The 11,513-nt window shown below is 43.8% G+C and overlaps 1 protein-coding gene across 1 annotated transcript; it reads left to right on the plus strand.

The window, feature by feature from the left end:
- Positions 1-2,164: 2,164 nt before the first annotated feature.
- LOC104567808 (tubulin polyglutamylase complex subunit 2-like) lies at positions 2,165-9,243 on the plus strand. Its single transcript, XM_010214661.2, has 5 exons — positions 2,165-2,228; positions 2,727-2,858; positions 4,638-4,751; positions 6,726-6,886; positions 8,869-9,243. The coding sequence occupies exons 1-5, from the start codon at positions 2,183-2,185 to the stop codon at positions 9,028-9,030; spliced, it is 615 nt and encodes a 204-aa protein (XP_010212963.2). The 5' UTR covers positions 2,165-2,182; the 3' UTR covers positions 9,031-9,243.
- Positions 9,244-11,513: the final 2,270 nt, after the last annotated feature.

Raw genomic sequence — 11,513 nt, forward strand, 5'->3', positions numbered from 1 at the left:
TTGAGGTGTCAAGCTCACTATGCAGAGAGCAAGTAATCTCCTGTAGGATTTCTTCTTAACTAGCCAAATGAAAGAAAAATAACTTTCTGGAGGAAGTTGAAAATCCTGTCACAAAATACATGAATCATCAGGTGTGTTGTGTTCCATATCTCATTACCTGTTCATTTTTCTTGTACAAGCCTGTGGGAATCATCGAAGGAGCAGGGGCTTAAGGTTTAGGGCCAGAAGGCATTTTATTGAACATCAGACCAAACATATATTCTCCGAGTATGTGAGCATACAGTGTCCACGCGCTCCCTCCCCCTGCCTTCAGCCAATTCCTTGACTCTGTTGCTATCTGGGTCCAATCCTGCTAACAGACAACAGGTACCCAACCAGAGATCGGTGCGTCCAGCCTGTGTTTTAGGTTTCTCTATCTGCTAATCTGTTATTCCTAACTTTCACAGTTTCCCACTCCTAACTTTCACCGTTCCCACAGCTTCCCACAGTTTCTCTGTTTCCCACATCTCTCTCTTTTTTGTTTTCTAGCACCAGGCATAGTTAAGGACCCAAAGCGCAATAGCCAAGGAGTTGGCTTTGGCAACGCTGTAAAACCTCCCAACAGTTCAGCAAGTTCTTCTTCTTTTCTTCAACAGTGGTGACTAAATTCGCATTCCTCTTTAGAACGGTCATTATCATTCTTTCCATTAAGGCACGTATCAATTGTATGAGACGTGGCAAATACATACAAGGGATTATGATTACAGTTAGCACTATACATCCCATTACAAATATTCGTTTGAGTCTGGTTCCCCAGGTGCCCCAAGGTTACCCACACATTCTCTCGAGGTTGAAGTGGTGGTGCTGGCATTGCAGTGATCGCTTTGGTTGCAGCAAGTCCATAGAGGATTAGTCCTCCGATGATTGTTGGAACTCTTCCTCGGGATCTTCTCCTCTCTCCGCAGCCGTTGGTGTTGATAATGCTGGCTTTATCCATCGCGCCGGTACCCAACGGTTTTGTCCTGCAACATGAATACAAGCATACCCTTGCCCCCAGGTTATTAGAGGTACTGGGCCCTCCCATTTTTGCGTGTGTAAGTCTTTATACATTACTTTTGCCTGTCCCTCACTTTGTTGCTCTTTCCTTGCCTGATGATGATGTTCAATCGGGATCAAGCCATGTTCTTCCCGATTTAGAAAATTTAATACATTGCCTTATTTAAACGGTCCTGGGGGGTGTACCCTTCACTCCCCCTTTTTTGTTTTTCTAGCATTTTTTTCAGAGAGCCGTGAGCACGTTCTACTATAGCTTGCCCTGTGGGGGACCGTGGAATTCCTGTTATGTGCCGGATTCCCCTTGTCTGGAAAAACATTGCTAACGCGCGAGAACTGTACGCTGGCCCATTATTGGTTTTTATCTGAGTTGGCACCCCAAGCATCGCGAAAGCGCTTAACAAATGTCTCTTTACATCCTTCACGCCTTCCCCACAGTGAGCAGTAGCAACTATCACACCCGAAAAAGTATCCACAGACACATGGACATACTTTAACCTGTCAAACTCCGGTGCGTGTGTTACGTCCATCTGCCACAGCTGGCCCGATTGCCACCCTCCTGGGTTTGTCCCCACCACAGGCGGGATCTGCTGCATTTGGCAGTCCGGGCAGGCTGATATGATGTCCTGTGCCCGATTCATGGTTAGTCCAAACATGCACTTCAATGCGCAAGCATTCTGGTGGAAGAATTGGTGTGACAGTTCTGCTTGTTTCATTAAGTCAGGCAGGACTGCAGCAGCCGTCAATCGATCAGCTATGCGATTTCCTTCTGCCGTAGGACCAGGCAGTGTCGTGTGCGATCGGATATGGGTGATGAAATATGATTTCACTCGCTCCTCGAGTGCCCTCTGTAATCGTCGCAAGAGGGAGAAGAGGTGGTGATGTCTCTGATGGGTCTTGTTTTCAGGGCACATGAGTGCACAGAGTCTGAGGCGGATCACATAAATGTCTTGTTTGAGCAAACATCCAGCTGTGCCTTCTGAGGCCCTTCATGCTGACATCTAGCTTAACTGGGGAGTTGTGACTTGGTGACTAATGTAAGCACAGATTCATCAGAAGGAGAGACAGGTGACAAGTCCAAGCATTCATTCAGGAGCACCCATGTGCTGCCATTCTGGTGGTATCCCATGTTGGAGAAGGACCCAAGAGCATGCACCCTGAGCAGGTATATGATGTGGAAGAGGATAAGCTGCCCAGTAAGTTGCAGATGGGAGGCATGATTCTTGGCATAAAGGACAGAAAAATGGAAGAGCTTTTTGTGGCGGTGGCTGCAGCTAACTAAGATTTTTAATAGCCCATTTCATGAGATTGGCCTGACACGGCTGTATCACAACCCTAGTCAGCAGCACAGTTCTTTTAGTTCCTTTACCTGCATTGAACTGAGGCAATGCACAAATAACAATTCTCATTTCCTAGTCCAGATTAGATCAGATATAGTAATGACCTCTGAGTTAAAATTTCTTCGGTTTTATAGTGAGCCAGAATCAGCTGAGGTAGTGCTGTGTGGGGAAAAAAAAAAGACTAATTTTTGCTCCCATGAAGACTGGCTTGGTTAAGTATCCAGCCTTGATGGACATACCCATCTCTTCTTCATCTCTCTGTTTTGAAAAGATTTCACTGATGTTTTGTGAAACAAAAATACCTCTTCTGCTTTCCTGATGCTAGAATATAATTAATGATCAGTCTTATTGCAGATACCCCAATGCCCCTGGGTTCCATGGTGATCAATAGTGTTTCGAAGCTATGCCGACTTGGGCGTTCCTCAATGGACGCTCTGCCTAATGCTCCAACTCTTCCTGATATGCAAGATGACACGGATGAGGAAGGTAATGTTCTATTAGCAGGCCAGAGCACATGCTTTGCCTCACCCCCTTGGCTTTGTTAAGATAATATTAGGGTATAGTATATGGATATAACAAGAGAAAAGGTCACTCCAAGTAGAGATTTTTTCTTTTTTTGTCTCCTGGGCCATATCTACCATATGTCCCATTAGTGCTCTAGAGCCTTGAGATATGTGTGAAATGTTGCAGTTTGAAAGCCGTAGCGGTAGTGGTGGGGGGGGGGGGAAGGATATATCAAATCAGTATCGGATTCACAAACAGTCTGTGGACTGTAGGTCCGATCGCCTCCCCCCAAACAAGTAGTCGAGTTCACAAACAGTATGATTTATTCAAATGCAACATTTACAAAGCAGGTTTCAGATGTCAGTACAGGAAATTCTCTACTAGAGTGTGGGGTTTTAGCTAGCTCTGATGTACAAATGTGCAATCATCACTCACCCCAGAAGATGGGAGAGGGCTCTCAGTCTCGAGTCTCCTCAGGCGGCGTCCTGACGCAAGGGGAGGAAAGGGGGATCAGCGCATCGACTGATCCAGAATTTATGATGGATCCTTCCCTCTCACTTCTTAGTCTCCTCAGGCAGTGTCCCAGGGCGAGGGGAGGGAAGGGGGCTCAGCCTGTCGACTGACCCAGGAGTTACAATGGTTTCTTCCCCCCCAGACTTTTCATCCTTAGTTCACCTTTTATACTTTTCTTTACATTCAGGTGGAGCTTGAGTGACTAGAGTCATACTTAATAATGTTATTGATTGGTGAAAAAGTTTCTCGCTTTCATTTAAAGGTACAGTCAACCGAAAATCTGGAGTGCAGGCTCAGTGAGGGGTGGTCGTACCTCGGAGGCGGGTAACTTTTGGGATGGAGGTGTGGTTTTCACATTATAATGAGCAAAGTTCAAGCAAAGTTCATCTGAAAGGAGTGATTTGCCACCTTTGCTGGCTCAGCACCGGACATGTTCTCGTATATCTCCCATTAGACAGCCACTGTGCGGCTTAGCAGCAGCCCAGCACAGGGAGTGCAACAGAGTTTGGCCGCGGTGCCTTCACTCCGCTCCATCCTCCGTTACTCCCCTTTGCAGCTGCGAGGAGGGCAGATTGCGTTGCCCAGGGAACCGTGGAGGAGCAGAGTCCGTGCGTACCAGCCATCCTGGAAGTGGCGACTGTTTATCACCCCAAGCAGGCCTCTGTAATGCCAAAACTTCTGTTAGGCCCTAGTTTTCCTCTCAGTTCCTGCTTTCAAACAATTCTTCCACAATATGTAGACTTGTATACTGTGAATTTCATGGTGATTGTTAACTCTGCCAGTCACTAGTGTTATATCTATATTCTTAGAGAGCCAGTTTGCCCTACTGCTCTGTCTTTTGCCTTTTTAGATTTTAAACTAAGGTTTCCTCGAGTGACTCAATTTATAAACTCTTTGTGTAGTTCTGGTGTTATATAAACATAAGGTAACAATCTTTGTCTTGGTAGTAAAAAAGCAGCTGTACTGCTGGATGCTTTTCAGAACTGGAAAAAAACAGCTTTGGTATATGCATTTAAATGTGAGATAACATTGGAAAATGTTGTATATTTCCAGACTGCCTAGAAATGTAAGTCATCCTGCAGATTAAAAAGCAAAAACAATAATCAAAATACTCCTCCCCTCAGTGCTCTTCCAGTCTAACAGTTGATTTTTTAATATGTACCAAATAGATTGACTCTTTGTAGCTGAAGCACAGTCAGCTTTCCAAACATATTTCTTGAAGGTCTTTTTTTTTTTCTGTTTTTTAAGGTAATGAAGACAAATCAGAGAAGCCACACTTTGATTCTTGCAGTCTTATCTTTGAATTAGACCCATGCAATGGGAATGGGAACGTTCGTCTCGTTTATAAGCACACTAAACCCGGTAAGACTGAAGAGAGTGAAGTTAGCCATCTGTTGCTGCAGGTATATCTGAGGGACAGGTACTTAGTATCATCTTACATTTTTGATCTTTATATTTGTATATGAACATTCACTTAGAAGTCATGGCTGCATGAAACTCAAGTGGCCAGACCTTGCACTGACTTAGCTGAAGCTAACATTTCATTCCCTTTGATTTCTGCATGCATAGTGTATTTACACATCAAAACAGGAAAACACTCACGTATGACCTACAGACAATCATGTTGAAATAATGCAGAGCTCAGCCACTCACCTATCTCCACTTAATTGTATGTCTCAGAATAGTAATCTCATATTTTGATAAGGAAGGGGTATATTTTGCATAGAAGCAAAGGGTGCATGGCAGAAAAAGTCCTTAGCCCACTGAGACAGTCTTAGACTGGTTCTGCCACCTCGCACATATTGCCATACCTCTGGGTGCCAAATAGGTCAGAATTTGGCAGGGAGGGTCAAGTGGGAGAGGCAAGCCAAACTTTCTTCTGATAGCTACACAGAAAGTTGTTTTCAATCAAGGACTAGTGAAACACCCCAATTACGTGTAAAGTAGCAGTCACCTGACATTCAAAGTGCACAGGTCACTCTGTACATGTGTATACGTTTACATATCCTGCATGTGGGTGTGCACATGCAACCAGCTCATAGTAAAACCCTTCCGTTGTTATCTTGTGCTGTGATTGGGTGTGTCTAAAATTCCCAGTCAGAAACTTCTGACTTGTTGTCTTGCCTTTCAATGATAAGGATGACCTGAGCAAGGGAAGGGAACCTTGTTTATGGGTGTTGATGTTAGCATAGGAGGCATTGTGCTTAACTGGCAATGTTCTGAGTCCCAGTTTATCAGGTAAAAAGTCACTTATTTTTATCCTTGCTAATCTGTCTGTGATTTGTTTCAAGGAAGTTGCCCCTCAGAGAAATATTTAATCACTGTGGAAAGTCTCTGCAAAACGTGGGTTTTTTTGGCAGCACACACTCCCGTGGCTTCCAGACTCTGGACTCTACTCAGTAATACAGATGACTGACTACTGAATTAGTTATTGTTTTTATTTTGTGGGACAGATAAATGTTTGCAATAATTGTACTTTGAATTTGAGTTACAAAATTACTGTTGTCCAAAGATGCTCCACCTGGAGTGTCAGCCTCAGGTTGGGAAGGAATCACATCCATTTTACAGTGGAGGAACTGAGTATAATGGCTACTACGTGAGTGTTCAGTAAGGCTGAGAGCAGTACCAAGACCCCTTCAGCCCACATGCTCCAACCATTAAACCATGCTGCCTCTGGATAGTTGTATTTGTTAATCGGGGATGCTGTCTTTTAGAAGGTCCAGCCTTTCAGGTAAGAATGTTGCGTCTCCCAGCTGACACTGCATCACAGGCAAGGGAGGGAGTTTTTAGGTATTATTAACTCGGGATTTATTACAAACAGATTTATTGAAGATGGTATAGTCGTAGTGAGTGAATCTTACTGCCCATTTCTTATTGCCCGAGCCTCAGTTCCCTGCTGCTTCAATGGTTTCTTGTCAGAGGTTCTCTTAACTCCCAGAGAATGGCCCTGAGAGGTGTCCCAAAGATATTCACCACTGTGCAGCCGGCTGGCATGCAGGAGAGCTCAGGGGGCTCTGGGCTGTAGCACTGTTTATGAGCACAGAGTTTGACTGATGGTGATAGAATATTTGGAATGGAGATGTACCTTTGTTTGCTGACCTCATGCCATGTTGGGGAAAAGATACCCCTTTTTGCTGATCTCATGCCCGTTTCTCACCTCACCAGTTGCAAGCAGTATCGCCTAGTTCCTTGTGGTCAGCACTGGGCACTGTCAGTTATGTGTGATCAGCTGGGGCCTGAGATATGTGTGGGAGTAATTGTACTCCACCACACACTGCCCAGGAGTTGATGTCTATCACTGCAGAGCAGCAACATAATTTTGGTTTCCTTTTTAAGTTGTCTCCCCAGACGCAGAGATATGGTTCTTGGACAGAGCTCTATATTGGCATTTCCTCACCAAAACCTTCACGGCCTACTACCGCCTGCTCATCACCTACCTGGGGCTTCCACAGTGGCAATATGCCTTCACCAGCTATGGGGTCAGCCCCCAGGCCAAGGTAAGACAGAAGGATCAAGCTTGTCAGTATTTCAAGTCAATCTGGACCAGAAAACACTTTTCTACCTTTTGACAAGCAATCTGCAGGGCTCAGGTAGGTCCTTCTAGCGAGCCCATGAGCCTTTCCCCTCTAGCATATTGCTGTCATTTATTTACATGACCCAAGTCACTACTGTTGTGTTAACTCTGCTTTTTTCACCTGAATTGTGTTCTGCCTTTGACCTCTGATAGCAGATAGTAGATCCTCAACTATTTCTGTCTTTCTTGGCTCTGAAGCCAACCTCTGCTTCCATAACTGCCATCAAGTGAAGAGATAGAAGGCTATTCATTATCACAGCTATGTAAGATTAGTCTAGATCAGCTCTCTGGACATTGCACAGAACAAGAGCTCTCTAGGTGGAAAGGGAGGTCCAAATACATGCAGGACAGAAGCCCAGAGGAGGACTGAGCTTCAGCCTTATAAGGGATGTTAATCCCTTTCCATCCCTCTCAGTCATAACAAGGTGCCCTGAGGATATAGTGCCCAAAAGAGCAGTTTAAATCCCAGCAGTTCCAGAAGCATTTTTGGGAGAGCACAACTTCCACGCTGTTCCCTGCTCCAGGTACAGCCTGCAGACCAGTCCAGCACCTTATTATTATTAAAATTTGCTATTTATTTTACTCTGTTTGAACCCTGCTATTAGAGACTCCTGCCATTCCTCTGTGTTTGTCTGGGCTTTCAGCCCCAACCCAGCTTCCAGCTTGTGGAATGGCAGAGTATGGGCTGTTAATACAGCTCATCACAGCACACAAGCCTGTGCAATGTCTGCACATGCTGATGGGTCTTGATCAGTGTCCTGCCCTTACCTCGGGTAGGAGAGCTGTATTGTCAGCATGATACTCCTTGATCCCTGCCTCAACCCTGTGCATGCATCAAAATTACTCCCTAAAATCATTGCCTGCTTCCTATCTATCAGTGCCTGCAGAATTTGGCTCTCTGTATTTCTGGGTTCTTCCCTGATGTGCTGTGGTCTGCCTTATCAGTCAAGGCTGTGTGCATGTTACTCTAGCTTATCCCTGTGCTCTGCCTTTCTGCTAGAGCATTTTGGTGTGTTCAGTATATTCACAAACCTTAGTGAAATCACTCATATATTTCCTAGCCATTTCACAGTCTCTGTTAAATTATATCCTCCTAATATGTTAACCATTATCATTTTTAAAGGTCTTTAAGGATGATATATTAAAGCCCTTTTCCATTATGCAATACATTAAGTGATTGCCCTGTACAATTTTCATATTGATCTTCCATTTATCTTGTTCAGCATTTAACTGACAGTGAATTTCGGTGAGGTTTGTAATATCTTATTCCCTAGTTTCATTTCCTGACATCATGCAATGGACAACTGATAGGAAGAGTACTAAGAGATGGAAAATGCAGGGCATAACATTATGGGGGCATCTGTGAACCAAAAAAAAAAAAAAAAAAAAGTATTGTGATCACTTCTAGACATAAAAAGGCAGAAGTGAAACAAAATATATCCTTTTTGTAAAGAGTTAATAAAATCTGTAGCGTATATGTGAAAAGACGGGCTGTATTTTAAGTGGCACAACTAGTTTGGTTCTGTTTCATAAACAGTCTTAAATTCTTTCTGCTTCTCTAAATCAAAATAAATGTGATTTAGTTTCATTCCCTCCCCTTGCTTTTTCTCCTGTTGGTTCAAGTCAGGAGCTGCTCCTGATAGGAGTTACACAGCGAGAAAGGTAGTTTTAGGTTTGTATTTGGGTCTCCACTTCCCTCTCTGGAATGTGGGGCTCTAGCTACAGCTGGGACCATCCTTACCACAGGATACTTTTCAGTAGTTGACTGGATTATGCAAACTGATATGTGTTCCTGCTCGTGTATGATTAAAACCATGTCTTGGGGATGAGGGGAGAGCAGGGAGGGAATGTCTAACGACAGTTTCATTTTTAACATCTTCCTTCCCCAATATTCCTGCTTTTCAGCAATGGTTTAACATGTATAAACCCAAAACTGTCAACAAGGCTCTCCTTTCTGAAGAAGCTGATTTCTTTGTGAACAAGCTGGACCCCAACAAATTGTTTAAAAGCAAGAACAAAACTCCAGTGATGAAAAAGAAACTGTCCTCCCAGCCGACAGGCTCCTAAAAGAGCCATCCTGGCATGACATCCTCCAAGACTTCCTCACAACCTGGGAATCCTTCAAGGAAGCGAGACCCACAGATCTGACCCTGGATGTCATTTGCAATAAGCTATGATGAGAATTTCAGATGAAGCCCCTTGTTGGGCATGAATAGATCTTCCCATGGAAACTACATGGCAGCATTTGCATGAAATATAACCACAATGTACTTTGACATGGGAGGTAGATCCTGGTGGCTTTGAGACATTGATTTAATTCACTTCTGCTACTTGCAAAATGTGCTTTTCAGAAGACATGAAGAAGTCCTTGATGTCACTGCTCTATAGGAAGGCTTAGTACTGTGTGACTAGAGCAGTGAAATGAAAGTAAATGTGAGTCACTATTACTTTAATAGACCCTTGCTGAAATACAGAATATGAGGATATTTCTGCTGTCCCCTTTGAAAGAAACCTGCCCTGACCTTGCATGTTATGGGAGCAGGCTGGAAAATCTTCCAACTCTGAGATTCACGGTATAGAGGGACCTGGAGTTTCCCTGTCCCTGAATTAGCCTAGCCACTTGCTCTACAGCCAAGATCATTCCTTGGCCTTCATGCCATATCCTTTGGGACAGTGAGCTCTGTGTGATGTCCTCTATAATGAGTCTGGAGGCAACAAAAAGATGCAAGAGCCCTAATTGCCTCTGCTTTCTCCTCTCATGGGACCTGGCTGAGGACAACTAAGCCGGAGCAGCTCCAGGTGCATCAATGTGTTAGAATGTTGTAAACCAGGAGGATGCCTTGATTTGTCACATATTCATTTGCAAAGCTGAGCTTTCAAAAAGCCTTTGTCACTTATTAACTGGGCAGAATCTGACCAGGGGCCATTGAGATCCTACAGCCCTAGAAGGCCCTGATACTACTTTCTATACTGTAAGTTTTCAGGTAAAACTGCACTTTAACACATTCATTTCTGGTTTTCAATAACATCTGACTGTTTCCATTAATTTTCTATGCCATTCAGTCTTCTTAGGTATGCTGGAAACACATCATAGAGCTAACCCGTACTGTGCCTATGTAGGGAATGCAAAGTCACTATCTCCAAGTAAGCACTGATTATTTAAACAGCAGCATATTTTATTTATGAAGCAGTTGCAGAATTGCATAAGGTCAACCTACCTCACAGGGATGTTGTGAGGCTTTCACGAGCATTTATGACCTTCGGAAAGACCAAGTTGCCCTGTAAGTGCTTAACAGTATTTTAATAAAGATATGAATATTTTCCTCCAGAGTGACTGGATATTTGAAGATGCCTTTGGGAGCACATGCACAAGAACATACAGCAACAGCAGTATGGAGGCCAAACTTTTTTATTGCAGTAGAGGATCTCTGAACAAAAAGGAATGGGTTACAGTGTCTTTTGATCCCACCTTGAGCTACTCCAAAGTTCACAGTTTACCCAGGAACTATGTGAAACTTGTGCCCAGTTTCATACAGGCGCAAGTCTCATCTGCATGACAGCACCTCCACTTCTGTCCAACACTCACCTTTCAAAACCTATGCAACCATCAACCCCAACTTTGTGACACTTTGCTGGCTTCTGGCACTGCCCACAACACTCCTTCAAACATGACTGCACAAAGAGCCCTTGAGGGATGGCCTGGCAGCTGCCCTCTCACATCCCCTACGCTAAAGAAAATCCTCTAATGCTCTTTAGCCCTCTTAAGCTGATATGCATCTTTTACCAGGTGAAGGTCCTGCTGTAACTGCTATAATAACAGAATTATAATAACAGAAGATCTAATGAGGAAGCAGGGCTGTTAATATCTACCACCCCACCTCATGCCACAGTGGTGCAGTGATAGTCCCTTTAATAGTTCAATGCAAATAATCAATTGTCAAAGCCATTAAACACCAGTTCCTGGGATTCTGTGCAGTAGGGATGCTCTATCATATCCTACCCTTGGAGAGCCCTGCATTGTGTGCATTTGCTGCACCCAACCCTGGAGCCACAGTCATTTGCTTGTTACATGTACCAGGTGTATCACCTGGCCTGTGAACTTTATTTCTTTTTTTTTTTTTTTTTTGGAAGATTTTGTATGGTTTTACTTTAGTCCAATGCTTTCTCAAACTTGTAAGGCTGTTGCAGGCCCTTTCTGGGGTTCAGATGGAAGTGTCAGAATTCCTGCTGAAGCACAACAGTCTCTTCCCATGTTTCTGGTACAGTCACAGTGGAGAAAGGTTCTTGCTGTCAAGGGAGTTGTCTTAATCCTTTCATGTGCTGGTAGTTAAAGTCTAACCTCTCACTAACAAGCATAGTTTCACTGTGCCAACATAGCACAAAACAATCTGTTCCAGGAGAGTTTTACAAAGAATTGTAAGACCCTGTCGTTTACCAAATTTTTCAGTGTTTGCTGAATGTTCAGACAAAAAAAAAAAAAAAAGTTTTAGACTGTCAGTTCCCTTGCTTTTCTTTGTGCCCTGACAGAGTAGATGTTAGTGTGTCAAATT

Source organism: Tinamus guttatus, unplaced genomic scaffold (assembly GCF_059628265.1).
Source record: "Tinamus guttatus ecotype Peru unplaced genomic scaffold, ASM5962826v1 Tinamus_guttatus_pri_ptg001006l, whole genome shotgun sequence".
In the NCBI taxonomy this organism is placed as follows: Eukaryota; Metazoa; Chordata; class Aves; order Tinamiformes; family Tinamidae; genus Tinamus; species Tinamus guttatus.